This window comes from Oreochromis niloticus, linkage group LG2 (assembly GCF_001858045.2).
Source record: "Oreochromis niloticus isolate F11D_XX linkage group LG2, O_niloticus_UMD_NMBU, whole genome shotgun sequence".
In the NCBI taxonomy this organism is placed as follows: domain Eukaryota; kingdom Metazoa; phylum Chordata; class Actinopteri; order Cichliformes; family Cichlidae; genus Oreochromis; species Oreochromis niloticus.
Window position 1 is genome coordinate 28,039,804 of NC_031966.2, and position 18,389 is coordinate 28,058,192.

The 18,389-nt window shown below is 41.6% G+C and overlaps 1 protein-coding gene across 4 annotated transcripts in view; it reads left to right on the top strand.

Moving 5' to 3' along the window:
- Nucleotides 1-18,389, top strand: part of LOC100695922 (glutamate receptor 3) — an 87,738-nt gene that overhangs the window by 11,069 nt on the left and 58,280 nt on the right. For all 4 annotated transcript variants that reach the window (XR_002056380.2, XM_005467905.4, XM_003445880.4 and 1 more), the window contains exon 3: nt 13,337-13,576. Coding sequence is in view for 3 of the 4 variants with exons in the window: in XM_005467905.4 (XP_005467962.1) it covers nt 13,337-13,576 (240 nt within the window). In the remaining variant the exon portion in view is untranslated. The remainder of the gene's footprint in view (nt 1-13,336; nt 13,577-18,389) is intronic.

Here is an 18,389-nt window from a genome sequence, read left to right on the forward strand (position 1 = left end):
AGTTTCACTCTGTCCTCTGATTATCTTTCTTGAACTGCTTCCATTTGATTTCATGATGGAATCCAAACGTGAACTGAGAGCGTCATTTCTGCTTCAAACTGACCCAAACTTAATGCTGAGGAACATCGCTGTTAGTCAGAGTTAGAGCTTTAGGTCTGACGCAGAGTGCTGTTTGGTCCTGCAGGTTTTTCCTTTTTTTACACCTATGCAGGGAATTCATTCACCAGCTTCAGACTGTTCATTCGGAGTATTACTGAACCATCCTAAGATCTCTGTGCGAGTAAAATCCAGCACAAACTGTGGCTCGTGCCATCCTGAGCGCTCTCACAGCAGATGGTTTTTTGGCCCACCGGTTTGAGCACCGAAACAACTAAAACCTTTATGCAGGCACGTGTTTATAATTGCGTTGCATCACAACGTGATCGATCGACCGCTGTAGTTTTATCTTGCTTGATATATGATTTCAACCACTCAACTGCACAAGATCTGATTTGTTATGCTATTTGTTTCATGAAGCCTCAGATGTTGTCATTGGGTGACATGCCTGGACAGCTGGAAAGAAGAAATTCTCACTTTGTGGTATTTTCAATTAAATACAGGGTTTAGGTCAGTAGCAAACAACTGGATGTTTATACATTTACCATTTCTGCAACATCCTTCTATTATTATTATAATTATTATAATTTTATTAACAAAACAGGACGGTAATTGATATTGACATATCCAGGACATGGACAAGATACAGATAAACACAACACAAACTGGAAAACAATCTACTATCCACCATGCTCCAACAATCATTGGAATAAGGGGATAGTAGAGATATAAGAAGATGTGTAGCGTGTATAATGTGGAAAGAACTGCTGTATAACTATATTCAGCCAGTGATCAAATAAAAGAAGGGACAAAATAAGCTAATACTAACAGTAATAACAACAATCTTTTTACATTCTTGCTTGATATACGATTTCAAATGCTCGGCTGCTCGAGGCTGCGTTTGTTGTAATATTTGTTTTAATGATGTCCCAGATGTTTTCACTGGGTGACAGGCATGGACACCTGTTGTCATCCAATTTGAGAAGAACTCAAAATAACTCATTTGTGGTATTTTCAATTAAATATAAGATTTAAGAGATTAGCAAACCATTGAATGTTTATTTATTTTCTGGAAGTTGGCCTGTTTACGGGGTTTGTACAGAGCCCTATATAAGCCTTATCCATTTATCTATGTCTCAAAAAATATAGCGGCTAGTATTTTGCTTTCTCCAGTCTCTTAGCCTCATAAAATGAATCTATTACAGAGTGTCTTTGTCGGGATAAAAAGAGATATTTTAAAACCTGTGGCTTATTATGACTTGATTACATTGTAGCATGGCGACTATATCAGGCAATATATCAGACTGCTATTAAGTCTTTTAATTGGTATGTGTGCCCAGCACATCCAGACAATGAAGAGTCCACTGAGAATAAAAAATAGGAGGTCTTTTCATCAAATGAGAAAAGAGAACCTTCTTGCCTGCTATACGAAGTGGATCTCAAGTGAAGCCACTTACCAAAAATCTTTATTTGTATTTGTGGGAAAATTGGTTTTTAGAAAAGTGTGCATGCCGAGGCCCCAGAATATAAGGGGATTACAACTTATTCCCTTACATAGCTCTCCGTTTTCCATTTCAGCCTCTCCCCTACTTCCCCCTAGCATTATCATTCAGGGACGGAGCACCAGCTCAGGAAGGGCACTAATAAGATGAAAAGTGGCGCTGGACTCTACATACTTAACTATGCCGGCACCGAGGCTGAGAAGGAGAGGGAAGTCTTTAAGTGATGCCTTCAAGGTTAAACAACTGGTCCCATCTCCTGTCCTCATTGACTTATTCTATTATTCTTCACTGAAAGACAAAAGGCTCGGAGAGAATGGGCTCGGAGAGGTGCTGTTTTAAAATTCTCTGTACTCTGTAATCAAGCTTCACAAAGGAAATCCTTCATGGCTCGACTTGGATTGTTCCGCCGTCATAGGATATGGATTGCAATATGAAATTTGATTAGTGTCACCGGGGGCAAAGGCTTAGTTTACACGCACGGTAAGCAGACCTCGTGAGATTGGCAGATAGTCATCCCGTCTCAGTTTCCCTAGGCGGCACACTCTTGGCTTTGCAGGTGCACATAACTCTGACTATACACGAAAAACAGGCATCCGAAATCCCCCTAAAGGACAGAAACAACCAGTCAGAAACATTAAAATCAGACGGTGTTCACTCTAACAGCAGCATGAGACTTTCAAGACTTCTTGCTGTTCCGTCTTGCAGATGAGGAAAAGAGAAAATGACAAACACACACTGGTTTGTGAGGCACAGATGGAACTGAGGTATACGTGAGGTCAGAGGGGGGAAAGGGAGCATTTTGACACTGATGGAAAACTATGTGTGCCTGCCAGATATCTACGAAGTTTACTCTTTTTTTTTCTTTTGTTTTTTTAACAATCCATCCAAATGAGAGCAGGAACAGGAGAGGTTTGCAGCTGCCAGGTATTTTTCCCGCTATGGTGAATAGAATTCAAAACAAGTCAGTTGGGTGCAGCACTCTATACCTGAAATATCACCACAAATCTTTACTCAGGCAAGCCCAGCTCTCCTGTAGTCAAGTCGAATAATTTAGAGGCATCTTCTTATCCCATTCCTTTAATCTCTTTGATGGAGCTAAGAGGTTTTTTCTTATGTCTTCTTTTCTTAAAGGCAGTCCTTAGGTGAGCTGTTTCCTGCAATTCAGCAGAGCCAATCTGCCCGTTTTATCAGAGACTGCTCTCCCACAAAGAATGACCCTATAGGTCGATTGTGTAAGAAGCTTATTACGACCAGTAGTGTTAAAATTAAGCAAATTCTAGCAGCTGCTAGTCTGGAAATATACTTTTTCCAGCATGTTTACTGTTGTGTACGGGTTTATTTCACCGTGTAGCTACTTAAGTTTCTAAAAGGGTCCCACATGTAAATCAAGCCCCAGCGTTCTTGTTGAAAGTCAAGTGCTGGCACACCTTTGGCGGCGCTCCATCCCTGTAGTGCAGTCCACACCCGTCTTCTTCCACGATGATCCACCATTCTCTTCCTCCATATTCATTTGTGAGGAAGGGCATGCTTTAGTCCCGCAGTGCTGATTGGGAGGATTAGTGGTATGTGAGGGACTTTGTCACCAGCTTTCTGGGAAATCCAATTACAGAATATCATAAGCCTTACATGTTTCACACTTGGCTGAATCCTCCTTAAAAATGCACACCGGCAGCCTCAAAAGGGTCAGCGTTTAGCAGCTGTCCTCGCTCTGTACAGCGGTGACATCCTTCTGAAGGTGAAAGGAATGATCATCTTTGAAAGGATAAGACAGGTCCTGTAGCACTCCTCTTGCCTCTGCATTGCAGCAAATGGTAGACTACACAAGCCTGACAGAGAGGGGATTGTTATTTGTTCAATGTAATGGGCCAGTATCTCAGAGCATGGCTGTCAAGGTGAAGCGAGGGCCAAGGGTTTAGTTCTGTTATCTGCTTCCACAGATAGTCCTTAATTGCATGTGTCAAGGAAATGACATGCAGTGGACAGGGCCAGGCAAAGTGAGATTTCTGCATGTATCGCTTGAGTGCTATCAAACTGATTTTCCCAGAGATGCTCGGCAAATTGCCCAATCTTCCAGCTCCGCCACTACAATGTTATCTGAACTTTAGAAATGTCCAGTGCATTAAACATAAGAACAGCACTCTCATGCAACCTCCTGCTCCCATACTCTGCATCACAATGAGCAGATGGCATCGCCACAATAATAAAGACATCACCACATGTGCAGGCCAGGTCCTCTGTGTTTGCAGTGTATGTCTGTTTGACCCGCACGGTGCTTTTCAGCCCAGTGTGTTGTTCTGCGTTCAAAGAAAAGCATGACGGTAGGACCTTGAGGGTGAAAATATCTGTCAGAAGGAGATGGAGTTGAGAGTCATTGAGTCCCTTGAGGTTTGTTCACCGGCCATGCTCACAAGTACAGGACTATATCACCAAGATGGCAGGTGGAGAGGAAAGGGAGCTGATGGGTGAAAGGCTGCAGAGAAAAACGAGGAAATATAGCAATAGTTAATGAACCTTAGTGATGCTACGTGCGTGGACTCCGGATCTAACCTGAGTGACTCGGGTCCTCTGGTCAGTTTCACAGCTCACTGTTTCATTCTGAGTCGCAGCAGTCGAAGCTTTGATGTGTCAGGCGTTATTAACGATGGCACAAAGGCTTCAGATGCAGACCATAAACGGGACCTGAGCTCGACATAGAAATGACGTCTGCTCAGTTCTTATTAAAACATTATTTGACAGGGAGAAAACCTGATACGTGCTTTATCTGTGCCCAAATGATAAGCACCACTTTGAGTAAATAATAATTAATCATTCATATTTTAAATGTATGAGTGGTTTTTTTTTTAGCATGGGTGTTGCAGTAATATCATATTAACATAACGTTGTTTCATATAGTTCACAGAGTCCTACTTTTTAATATTAGTACTAGTACATTATTATTTTTTTAGTATTAGTTTTCCTATTTAAAAATGCTTGAAATCAAAGCCATCACTTTTATATTTAACTAATTACTTTTATTTAATTAGATAAATTAGCCAATGTTGGAAACAGTCATGTAAATGAACTGAGATACATTTCCTTCTCTTTTAATCCTGTGTCTTCGATAACAACACCGAACACCTGGCTGTGTCTTGTATGGACTTATTGTTTTTTTAGGTCAGATATCAGCCTTCTGTGAGAATGCTGTAACACAATACGAATGTTCTTTGCTAAGAAGTTGCACAGCCAAGATTGCAGGCAGCCAGTCAGACCTCACTTTGATAGATATATATGCTTATTTGAACATTAAGGTTACTGGGCAGTTGCCTTTTTGTGTGTGACTGTTATTAATGTGTCATACAAATAGGGAATCTACAAGGTTTTTACAGTTTACAGTGGTGTACACTTTATAGATACAATAAAACTCACAAAGGCATTTTCTGTCAGTAATTTGCCTTACGACGCACTTCGGTGCAGCTTAATGTGGCGAAGGTGTGATATATGAATCTTTAAATGCCATTTACAGAACAGTGCATGAGCACACAGATTCAGATTAGGTTTGATAGTCAGTTTGTGACAGTGGCTTAAACGCTGTGTATAATTATACAGGAGACACAATACAAGAATGTGACAGGGAGCATCAGTTGGACAGTTTAATATGATTGCTTGAGAACAACATTTCATTGTAATGTGATCTCAATCTCAGTTCATTTCAATTCAATTTACAAAGCACAAGCACTTTGTGATGGTGGGAAGGAAAAACCCACTTTTAACAGGAAGAAACCTCTAGTGGAACCAGGCTCAGAGAGGAGCTGCCGTTGTGGGGCGAGAAAAGAAAGTTCAGTAAAGAAAAGAAAGTGAACAACATTGGTTCAGATGAAACGGTGGGATATGGCGATGACAGCGTTCAAAACAATAATGGTAGCCTGTAACATAGATGCCACTGTGAGATCAGTTACGTTGAGAGCATTTTCTTAACTGAAAGCAGTGCGATAAACATCTCTGAAGTTCTTTTAGCAACAGGTATTTTTCCCAGTTTTACCGACTGGCATGTTCACAGGTGGTAGACACCAAAAATCATTACTAGCAATAAACCACATGTCACGAAAAAAGAACAAAACATACAAACTAGAACTATACCCAGAGAGGCCAGTACTGGGACCTTATACTCATTTATTCAGACATAATAAAGAGCACCATGATGTAACACATGCTTACAATATGAAACAGCTAGTGTGCTTTTCAAAAGGCTTCTGTTGCACCACATGAGAGAAACTGTTCATTGGTGGTTTTGGAGTTATTTGTTCATGTTTGTTATATATATTTATTATACTACAAATATGTATATTTACATTGTTTATTATATCTTTTACCAAGGTGAAGGAAAATAGGAAAGACATTCTTTCCATACTGATTTTCATGTATATGTGTGTGCGCGTGTGTGTGTGTTTGCTTGTCTTCAAGACAGATCTCTAGGTGGGTGGGCTCAAGGGTAAGGGTGAAAAAGTATCCGTAGGCTGGGATCTTTATCCCTGTATCATCCATCATGCACTCCACCAGACTAACACTCACATACATGCTTCAGGACACATGTATAGCTGCTTCCTTGTGCTTGTATTTTTTTTTCAGCCTACACAGCAGAGGAGGTATATTTAGCAGAGGGGATTCCCAGCGTTCCTCTTTACATTCAGCGTATCCTTGAGAATTAGCAAGCATGCTGACTTAATGCCCAATATTTTATAAGGCCTCGAAGTCTTTTTTCCCCTCCCTTGCACATTGCTTATACATTTAAAAAATATGCAAATTCCTGCCACAGTTTTGTGCAAAAGGATCATACCTTTATGAATCACTTCTCAGCAGCCAGAGACTCCGTGGGTACTTTTACCGAAGTTATAAAGGCACGGTACCACTGAAGTAAACTGATTGATTCTGTATTCTCTGGTGTTTTCTGTGTTATTATCATGTTTTTTTTTTTACTGTTTTTCTGTAGTCGTATTGCAATTTTCTTTAGCTTAGGTTTTCACAGCACTCAGCTCTCTACCACACAGTACAGAGCTTTGTTAAACAGCAGCATGATTGTTTGACATCATTACGAGTCACATATCAGTAATGTAAAAAATATAGCCCTGTTCTAATACCCACTACAGATGTATTGAAGCGCGTGAGTGTTTGTACCGCATGCTTTTTTTTTTCAGTGTGTGCACTGATGTCATTTAGCCCAGCAGATCATGTGAAGTATAAATAGATTGGAGACGTTGATTCAGCAGGACTAGTAACAGCTTCCTTTTAACGTTTCGCGGCACCACTGCAGTTGAGTAGTTCTTGAATCCGGCTCTACCATTTGTGTTAACGGTTTGAGGCACTTCACATCTCTATATGACAAGACTTGATGCAATTCCCCAGGGCACTTACAAGCTATCTCCCTGCGACAGCATCCCTTTTTCAGAGCAGGACTGACTGGTCCTGATGTAGGCAGGCGACAGTGGGGGGTGCGAGTAGGGGGCGGGGGGGCAGGGGGCTACGGGGAACAGAGGGAGAAGGAGACCCAGACACAGGCAGGAAATGGAGGACAACTGGCTGAGAGAAGAAAGAACGGAGCCAAAGAGAGAAAGTGAGAATGTGAAAAAATGGAAAACAGCTAAAACGATACAATCAGAAATGACATTTACCGTTAGCAGCACCCCCCCGCACCGCACACCGTCCCAAGGCAGTGCAAGACCCTGGCTTGTGGGCCACAAAAGAGAAAAAAGGTTGTTTTTTTTCCTTTTTTCTTTTTTATGAATTAGCCGTGCGTGCCTACAGGACACCACATATCCCTCTGAACGAGCATTGCAGGCCAGGCATCTCAAGTGATGCATCAGAAATGTAACATCCCTGTAGCACTAGCGACTGTCCTGATTATGGAAGGGAATGAGGGCGGCACACTGTGTGTGTTTGACCAGTGAACTGGAGATGGGATGCATGGTTCCCTGCAGCAGGAAGGGGGAGTGGGTGGGTGATGGGGGGTGGGGGGGTGGTGGAGGCACAGTTAGCTGCAGAGGAAGAAAAAATGAAAAAAGGGGGGCAAATGAGATTGGAGAATGAAGAAAAGAGAGGGAGCAGATGAGAGGGAGTTATCTATGTTGTCTTGTTTACCACACAGTCCTCATACAAGCTCCTATAATGACTCTACATGCACACAGCTGTCTGAGGACTCTTGAGTAAATTAGTATTATTGAAACTCAAGGTGACACAGAACCACTGAATCTTATTATCTGATGTGTTATTTCTTCAGAGTTGGAGACAGGCCGCTTATTTCCAAGCGGAGCAAAACATTTCTATCACGTTGATTTAATTACAGAGACATAAAGCTGAGGCCAGGACATTTCTCCACAGTAGCCCCGTCCCCTGACTGTACCATGCTTTTTTTTTTCTTCCTATCCCCAACACCAATCTTCGGTCCACTGATGGACTGGGGGCAATATTATGGGGAGGGAACAATTCGAGTGTGGAAAGAGGGAGGCGCTCAGGTGGAAAGAGATCCTGCCATGCTTGAAGAAGATGTGTGCTTTGGGGGATGACCAGATGGCTGGGGCGAAAAAAAAAACAGGCAACAAAAGAAGAGGTCAAATAAGGTGGCGAGGACGGAGGAGAAGAGAGCGGAGTTAGACAGTGAAGGACGTGGAGAGAAGTGCCGTGTGGAGAGGTGTATGACACTACTCGGATTTGAGTTTGTGTCTCCAGAATCACACACAAGGGGCATCTTGATCCTAGAAGGTTAAGAAATACTGATGCAACAAGTTCTTTGTGTTGAGACAGCAAGAGATTCCCACAAGTTTATCCAAATGAATTTCCCTTTCAGTGCAAAGAACCTGCCTCAGCTTGATCGGTGTTTCTACTGATTGCTCTCTAGCTGCTATAAATAAAAATCCCAGTGTGCTGTATGTGCTCTGCTCAGCTGCTCCACTGTCTTGTTATTCACCCTTAAAATATTAGTATTCTTAAAAAATGCATTCTAATTAATTAAATTACATTTATTAAAATTATTGGCAAAGTAGCGATGTAGGAAATTGGTTCCGCTTTCAACAATGAAATGTAAAACAAAAAGAAAGTTACAATATCGCACAAAAGCAGGTGCCTTGATTTAAGAAAAAAAAACACTTACTCATCCCTTTTGTGAGTTCCTTGCTGTTGATGATAAGAGCAAACACGACTTTGTTTTTTCATCCTTTTGCACCGAGTTAAAAAGCAAGTTGCTCGTTGCTATTTTCTCACAGCAGATTGTAAAAATTGGGAAAAAAGGGATCATTTTTTGATGAGATGATGTTTCTTTTCCACAATCATTCAAAATCAACAGCAACTCTGTCGTAGTTTAGCTTTAAGGGGTTGCAGCTCATCTTCAGGCTATGCTACATGAACAATTCAATTGTATTTACACAGTGCCAAATCACAACAACAATCACCTCAAGGCGCTTTATTGGAAAATAAAGACCCTACAAAAGTACAGAGAAAATGCCCAACAATGACCCCTGTGAGGACCCACTTGGTAAAAGTAGGAAGGAAAAACTGTAGCGAGCAGCTGGTGGTGATGGGATGGAGAGAGGACACACTGTGGACACCTCTAAGCCTTAAGGTGCCATCTTTAGTTGGCCAGTACTGTTTAAGAATGGCGACACAAGTACGATCTGGACAATACAACCATCGCACAGCTTTAGATGCTTTTGCTAGGTCTATATGGTAATGCACGTGGCTACGTGTGGTTCATAAGGCAGCCCTATCCAATCACATAACCTATTTCACATGAACACGCCTGGTGCATTCCTGAATAAGTTGGAAGTCGGAATTTCCAAGTGTGAATTTGAATCTGGAACCCCCCTCAACTTGAATTCCCTACTTGGAAAGTCGGAGCATTCCCAGAAACCCTGATTTAACAAACCAAGATGGCCACAATGAATGTAAACAGTAGTAAAACTGTAAAACTTTTCATCTGTACTGCCACTGTTGTGTATTTGTAGCTCACTAAATAAACCATAAACCAAGCACTGACCAGGATCTATCCATGAATTTGCTGCAGCTGTGTTTTTTTAACAAGTATTATTCTGTACTGTTAATAATAAATAGAATGGCTCTACCATGCTAAAGGCCAAAACAAATCCTGTTCCGACATCCGACTTCTGAGGTATCTGGAACGCAGCAGGACTCTGGAGGTGGACAGTACAGAGAGACTGAGGAAAAGAGTGTGGAGCAGAAGAGTTCACTGTGAATATATCTAAGGGGTGGAGTTTGAGGATGCTGGCAGATCTGTTGCAGTGTGCGTAACTGGTGCATGTCTCCCCCCCAAAAAAGCAGTATATCAGTTTTTGGCAGAACCTACCCTCGTGGGATCAACGCAACACAGAGCTTTGCACTTCTGTGAGGGGACAAACCGTGGAAGAAGATGAGAGCAAAAAAGAGCAGTGTGAGCAGAGCGAGAAGGGATTTCATGGACATACATGTTATTGAAACTTAGGCTTGCTCAAAGCTCAACCTAATAAGAAGAGGACAGCTGAGCAGAGAGAAAGAGGCTGCCAGATCTGGTCCCATAGGATAGGTTCTGTGTCAGTACTGGGCCAAATTAAGAGGGAGTGCAGAGAAAAGTGGGCCTCGACGAGAGCTGGAACTCCTACTGGCTCCCATTCATTGTGGGAGATTGCACCACTTACCCAGCAGCACTTACCCACAATACTGCTGTCCATCTGTTGATTCACTTATCAAGAAGCTGCGTCGCGGCTGTGTGCGTATGTGCTTGGGTGTCTGCATCCGTGCACGTGCCTGCCTGTGGTGTGTGTGAGACTGAGACTGCTTATACCTTGAACGAGGTGTCTGTACCAGGACAGATAGGGGAGGGAACAGAATTAAAGAGGATGAGGAAAATCCCAGCAGATCTCCTATTCATGCAGCAATTGTGCTAAAGAGTCAAATACATAAGCGCTGTCGTGTTGTCCTCTGAGCATCAGAACGGTTTGCATATGCTGTAGCACAGTTCTTTACAAAGTCAGATGAGTCCTTGTGGACACAGGAAAAGGAAAACAAGTTATTTTGTGTGTGTGATTGCATCTTTTCTTTGATTAAGATGGACGCACAAAATGACAACTGTCACTTTGGTGATGGATGATGATGGATTTCTTTTTTTTTCAGTTTAAAGAATACTACCAGAGATTATTTAAAGAAGTGAGCAAGAGCCGAAGCGATATCTGATATGTTTCCCCATCATATGACTTATATTTTTTTTTCCATTAGCCAATCAAAAATACATTTTAACATAGCCATTGCATAAGATCGGCTAGAGCTTTTCTCCCCGTCATCCTACCGCTGCTCTGGAATATTCAAAGTGTTTACGGATGTTAAGAATGCTTGATTACCCAGCGGGAACACTTGAGAGTCAATCAGAATAAGTGAACAGTCATTCATGATAGGGTAGGAAAGCAAAACACACCTGTAGCTCTAAATATTAGTTTACACATTAATGGCTTCTGACTGAATGGAAGTTGCCCCTGCCTAACAATTTACGCCATCCCGCCAGAGTGCGCGATGAATACACAAACAAATCAAAACTTCTCTCAAGAAATGTTGCTGATCAAAAATGCTACTGGTGCTACTGAGATGTTCATTCCCTGAAGTGGTTATTATATAGTTTGCTAGAGTGAAAATGATTGTGTAACTGTTTATTTTCTTTTTTTTTCACCTTTGGTCTCCTTAGATAGGAGTCTTATAAAACGGGGTCTTTTTTGTGCAGCTAGTTAAAGTGGTTGTTTTTTCCCTCAGAAGCTGACCTTCTGGGTCAGTCTATTGAAATGTGATCTTCATTTGCATGTCTTAAAACTGTTTTGTCTTTTTGTTTTGATGCTGTTCACATTAGATATGTAACTGAAGCACTGTGACACTAAGAGACAGTCCTGGGCCACATCACACCTACTGTACAGAAGCTGATTGGCCAATTAAAAGCATGCTGCGAAGCTTCTGGTGTACGGTTTTTGTGCTGATGTTAATGCCAGAGGAGGTTTGGGACACTATGCACCTCAGCTCTGTAACATTATGTGGTCTCCTACTTTGTGGCTGAGATGTATCACTTGATCATCGGCCCGTTTGGCACCCCGTCGATGGCTCGAATTCGTCGACCTCTTTAAAACGACCCATTCTTTCACAAATATTTGTAAAGACAGACTGCATGGCTTGGCGTTCACTTTATACACTGTGGAAATGGGCCTGAAAACACCAAGAGGTGTGACCCAATACTTCTCATCATGTAGCGCATATTGGAGAATAGCAAGCGCTGTGTGCTGTTGTTGAAACACAAACATGTGTGTAAGGTCACCGAAAGTAAAACTAGATTCACTTGGCACTCGAGGCACAAAGAGTTGTCTTTTTCAGCTCTTTCGTGGGAGGCAACAGAAGCGACGACAGGCAGCAGCGGCGCTCACAGCTGCTGTGAATGCTGCAGTGAGTCGTTCACCGTGGAAGAGGGAGCAAAGCGATAACTGGTGGGAGCTCCTAGTGGGTGCGGGAGACCTTGAGTGAATGGCGTGATGTTTCTATCACTTGGCTGCCACGCAGACACACACAAATGCTGCAATTCCTGCATTTCTGAACCACTATCACTGGATCTGTTCCCCTTCTGATAGAATGCTGTCTCCATACTTAGTGAACGTTAACCCCTTAAGCCACAGGAAAACATGTAAAGGCTCAATACAGATCAACTGCAGCCTCCGTACATAAGTATTCACAGGAAGATTTTTTTTTAAAGCCCCCTTTTTTTGTATCACTACTTCAGGGTGAGACTTGAAATAGACAAATCAAAATTCAAATTAAAAATGCTTTTACCTATCACTGGATCAGGGGCAGTTTGGGGTTCAGTATCTTATCAAAGTATAGTTTGACATACTGACTGGAGAAACTGGAGCTACCAAATCTTTCTCCATCTGCCATAGCTGATGGAACAAACATAAAGCACAACAAATGCTCCATGTGCACACAGTCATAGGTTAATTTCTTAAAAATTGCTTTTAATAACTGTTGCAAGGACCTCAAGGGAGGAACTAGTGGTAAGACAGGGTTGCATACCAGGTTTACAAGAAATGTGAAAGCATTTTGGGGAGGCAACGCTAGGAATTGTTTTATATTGATTCCTTACTAGATTGTTTTCTAAATTAAGGGGTTAATCTAAAGCCGGAGGACTCAAAAGAGCTTATAAAATAATGTGTAATAATTTTAGCCACAAAGGCTTTCAGGGTCTTTTATTGGCCTGCTTCTACCGTTCAAAAAATTCAAGTCCCCCAGTTTGTAACTCACAGTTGGTACAATATTGAGTTCTCTCCAAACCTACTCTGAATTAGCCACGTCGATATATTTGATTGTTCATTCTATAAGATATGAAAAAGTTACGTACATTGTATTGCTTATTTTTAAAATCTCAACAATGCTGGCACAAAAGACAAAGAAAGTTTGATTTACTTTTTCGTCATTTGGGTTTAACGACGCTTAATAATGATTTGAAAGAAATTGAGAAATCAATGTATTTTTTGAAGCTACATCTTAAAAAAACAAAGACAACAACATTATGATTCTGACTCTTAAGCTATTTATGTTTTTAACAATTTATCAAGTGCGCTGGGCTTCCTTTAGAGTCATATGAACCCTCGATTGGATATTATTGAGGGGTCAAGTATCCAAAATAAAGTGTTCTTGCGGAGAGTGATCATGTTTTTTTTAACTCGTGTCCTTCATGTACTTTGCTGTCCCTGCAGTTTGCTCTCAGTTCTCCCGCGGGGTGTACGCCATCTTCGGATTCTACGACAAGAAGTCCATGAACACCTTGACCTCGTTCTGCGGCGCTTTGCACACCTCCTTTGTCACACCCAGTTACCCCACCGATAATGAGGTGCAGTTTGTCATCCAGATGCGGCCTGCCCTCCGGGGTGCTGTCCTCAGCCTCCTCTCTCACTACAAATGGCAGAAGTTCGTCTACCTCTACGACACCGACCGAGGTAGGTGACAGCGCGTGCCTCGACTCGGGACTTAGAGCCAGAATTACATCACGGAAACATGTTGCAGTGACTCAGAATGGCAGACGAACAGCAGGGTTAGTAAGGGATAGATTTACCCTGTAATGCTTCATGAAAGCCCTGTAAATGCTTGAACTGTTAACACTGCACTATTTTATACAGTGGTTTGGCTGTTATGTAAATGTGAAATAAATTCACCAGCAGCTCATAACACTGGTAATAACTATTATGCTTTAAGAGACGGCATGCTCTATGAGCTATAACCTTTGGATTCTTCAAACAGTTGGCTGCTTGGTGTCAGTTAATCTTCTGTTTAATCTTGTTGTTGATATTGGCTCGTCTTTCATCTGAAATGAGGTATGTCACAGCTGCTACTAAAATGTTTTCTACAGAAATCAGAGTCTCTGCCTGCCTGTGGGGGCTGCTTATTGTGTTGTGTCAATGAGGGTTCTCTGTAGTTCCCAGATTGCATTGCCTTGTTGACGCCCTGTATATGACAACCTGTCAACGTAGCCAAGTGTTCATTTCTGGGATTTTTAATGTCAGGTGAGAAAATGAGCTCATTATCTCCCCGTAGAATAATGATCCCCTCCTCCTACAAAAACTTCAATTTATTCAAACACCACCTGGGCAGAGGGGGGAATGGATATGTTCGGGATATGACAGACAAAGCCAAATTATGTCTTCCTCTTTGTGAAGGTGTCAGTAATAGTCACTACATATTCCTCCTGCACTTTTTTTTTATTTGCCTTGTTTATTTGCTCATTATAGAAAGGTCCTGACCTGCAGATGTGCTTCAAGCCACCTGTCTTCCCTTCAGCAAGATTTCTGCTTTTATTTAGTTCTATTTTTTCATGGTCCTGCCTCACGCCCCCACCTCTCTCTCTGTCTTGCTTTGAGGCAGAATATGAAGTGTGCTTTAGCAGAGAGTCTCTGTCTATGGGTCTCCAGGCCTGTAGGGTCTAGAGCTGAGGGCCTTAATCCTCCACACAGCCTGCAGATAATATGTGGTTAATTAGGGTCACTCTGACTAGGACACTCATTGGATCTTCCCTGCGGATGCTAGCAACCCACTCGTCCTTCAGCACAACCAATACTGCCCGTCCCCCATCCTTCTGCTTTTCCACTTCTGTCTGGCAAGTTAGACCGTCTGGGGCAGAGTGGGATACATAGCGGAGGTGGGCAAAATAGCCTGAGATAAAAAAGAGAAAACAAAAACAGAGGCGGTGTTATAGGAAGAGAGTGATAACAAACAGACATATAGAATAAAGAGTGAAAAAGGGCGATAGAGGGCAAAGGAGCGAGGGAAAATAAGGAGGAGGAAGAAACAAAACACCAATTCCGTCCAGCAATTAAGGCAACAGCAGGCGCGTTTGATTTACAGCCTGTTACCTGTGTACAGACAATTCCCAGTGTACAGTACATCGCCGTGCTGAAGCCCCTGCCAAGTCACTTTTACCTCTCTCCTTTCTGCCAGTGGTGTAAGACGATCCCTTATTAGTGGGAGGACATTGGCCCCAGGAGGGGATTAAAGTCGTTTATTGATGCACTCCATCCAGCACTTTGGGGGGCTTTGACACTTGGCTCATCAAGCAGACAGATGTGTCAGAGAACCTCTACCTCTGCTTATCAGGTAGTGCAGCTCCCTTGGCAATATGGACACCGACTGCTGGCTAAACCAAGAGGAGTGACTGAGGAAATGGTCTTCAAGGGTGCATGATTTTTTTACCTCTCTGGAGCAAAAGAGAGCTGACAGACCACTCTCTGCATTTTCAAAGCATGACGGAGCCTCCACCATGTTTTGCAGATTTCTGTAAACTCACGGTTGTATCTCTCTCCTGACCTGCTCCATACATATTGATGAGGATTTTAACTGAAAACTTCAGATTTGGATTCATCAGACCTCTTGCCATGGATTCAGTCCAGTTCTAGTGTAATTTGGCAAATGTCAGTCTTTTATCCCTGTTTCCTTCCCTTAGGAATGGTTTATTGACAACCACCCTCCACTGAGACCATTTTTAAGGCTTAGGTGAACAGTAGATGGATCCAGTGACAACCTAGATGCATTTCTCAAGTCCTGTGTCAGGTCCTGGATTTCTTTCCTGTTTGTAAAGGATACGACTTGCAGATATTGTTTATCTGGTGCAGATATTGTTTATCTGGTGTAGATAGTATTTTTAGGTCTGCCAGTTCTTCTGAAGATACAAGTTTTCTTTTATGTTTGTACAAAACACTGGTTCATCCCTTGAGTTAGATGCCTCTTTTATGTTTGAAGGACTCGTAGGTCATGTTAAAAAAATCTTTAAAAAAAAATCTCTGGAACTGGTCAGGTACAAGGACTAGAACATCCAAAGAAAAACTCTGAAAGACCTTCAGAAAGTCTGAAGAACTATTGTACTATTGTTCAAGACCCCTTTTAAACAGTACAGGAAAGTCTGGCTCCTGGAAAGCACAACGTAAAGAAACAAGGCGTGTCTCATGACTTTCGCACAGTACTTTAATTTAAAAGTTTTTTATTTAACTTTTCAAACTTGAATCTATCTCTCGGTTTCAGGAAACTATTTAAAGTTCTGCTCACGTACTAACCTTGTAGTTCTCATGCTCTGACTTACAGCTGACTCATGTGAGTGGGAGGTATGTTGTGCAGTTAGTCGCTTTTAGCCGGCGGCTTGCTGATTATATTGTGACACTATAGGTCAGCATCACATCAATTTATTCTTTTTTTTTTATAATTACTTAGTATTATTATCATTATTATTATTATTATTATTATTAAATGAGCTTAAGATGTCCTCCTTCGAATGACAGAAGTAGCATGTTCAACACTTTAATCTGTCACAGTGCTCTGGGTCTCTCTTTTTTAATTTTTGTCTGAAGATTGTAATTAATTATTAAAAAGTCTAAATTATGTCCCAATTCATAAGCCCTGCATGCAGGTGGCTGTGACAGATTTCTGACTTTGCAGTATGCAAGCAGTGAAATGAACAAATAAGCAGAAATCACAGCTGACCCTCTGCTCTGCTTCAGGCTCATGTTTGCCACAAAGCACCTGCTTCGATGTATTATTTTCTTGAGTGCTTTTTTTGCCTTTTAATTTGTGTTTTATAAAAGCATTGATCATTCATAATACTGGAAGCAACTTTGCAATTATTCTCCAAACTCTTCTATTAGGGATGGAAAACACACAGCGCTACAGAGGGAGAAAAAAATCACATAGCTGAGTTCCACCAAGAGGTTTTATTCAGTCAATAGAAAAGATTAATTACAGCCACACTATTCATTTGGCTCTGTTATTGGACTGGCAAAAAATGCTTTTAGGCCTCAGTGCAGTGCTTTCAGCCGGAGAGTGATGGTCCATATGCTTCAGGCTCAGATGTATTGGAGGGAAATGGAGGTAAATTTGTACCCTAAATGCCAATATCAGACAGCTGTTTGAAAGCAGACGTTATGATGAAGGAACTGCACTGGAAGCAAATGGAGCCTCCGTAGGCAGTGTTATACCAGCCTAATGAGTGGCTACTCTCCTCTTATCTGAGGTAATATATTGACAGGATACATTATGCGTGTGTGTTAATATGTGTGTGGATGGAACGAGATGAAAGATCCAAACAGCTACTACTTTGATTCAACCCACAATATTTCATACAGGAAAAAAAGACTATCCCAGCAACACTTCTTCTCAATATCAATAGCACTCCTGGAGTTTCTTCTTTTTTTCTTCTTTGCTTTCAGCTTGCATCAGTACATGAATTTCCCCTTAAAAGCTGGAGCTCTATAGGGTGATAGGGTGAAGGTAGATGGATCTTGCCCTTTCTGTTCTGGCGGTCAGGTATGGGCAGATAATTGCCAGTTCTGTGCAGCAGAGACAGATGATTACAGGCTTTATTGTCTCTCCCAGGCACAATCAACCCTGATTCAGCAATCTCACCTCTACTTGATTTATGAGTCTCTCTGTCTTTCTTTCTTTCCTATCTCACTTCGTTCTATACCTCTTCCTTATATGTTTTTAGCTTTCTCTTATGTCCCTTCCTCTTGGAGTTCACCGTTGTTGTATAGTAGACGCCGCCTTTCCTTAAGCACAGCAAAGTAGTCAAGAAATGATGAATGGGAAGAACAAACTGTAAGCAGTCATAAGAAATGGTGCATGTTTGACAAAGGAAAACAAATTGGGATTTTCAGGCTCAGTTAGCTCAGTGTGGATGTCAGAGCGGCCGTGTTCGTAGCACTTTTGAAGTAACTGGCCCTTTGAAAACAAAAGCAGGCATACTTGATGACATTTTGCTGGCTGGAATGAAAATTCTACCTGTCGCTAATGCCTGACATTAGCTTCGTGAGTTGGTTGTTGCTGCTATTTTTGACTTTTTAATTTAAGGGACACCTTTAGTATTACATGAAACGGCAACATAGTCGATATTAAAACAACAGAAATATTTCAAATGTCAACATCTACAAAGACCAGTTGATCAGTCATGAAAAAGCAGCCTTTTGTTCTTTTGAAGTTTATAGCCAGTCAACTGCTATACATAAAATAAGCAGGTATAATTAGCTAAAATGCTATACTGTGTAAAAGTCTTGAAACACACCTCATTTACATCATATTATATATTATGGAAATGTGCAAACAGCCAGCACGTTCTCACTCCCAAAGCATAACATTTTACGCTAGGTGACAAATCATCAGTATATGTTACGCTTTCAGCCACCTAACACATCCCTATATTATGAGTTCGGAAATGATGAAACATGAGAACCGTTTGGAATGAATCGACACATGTATGTTTATTTTACTTAAATC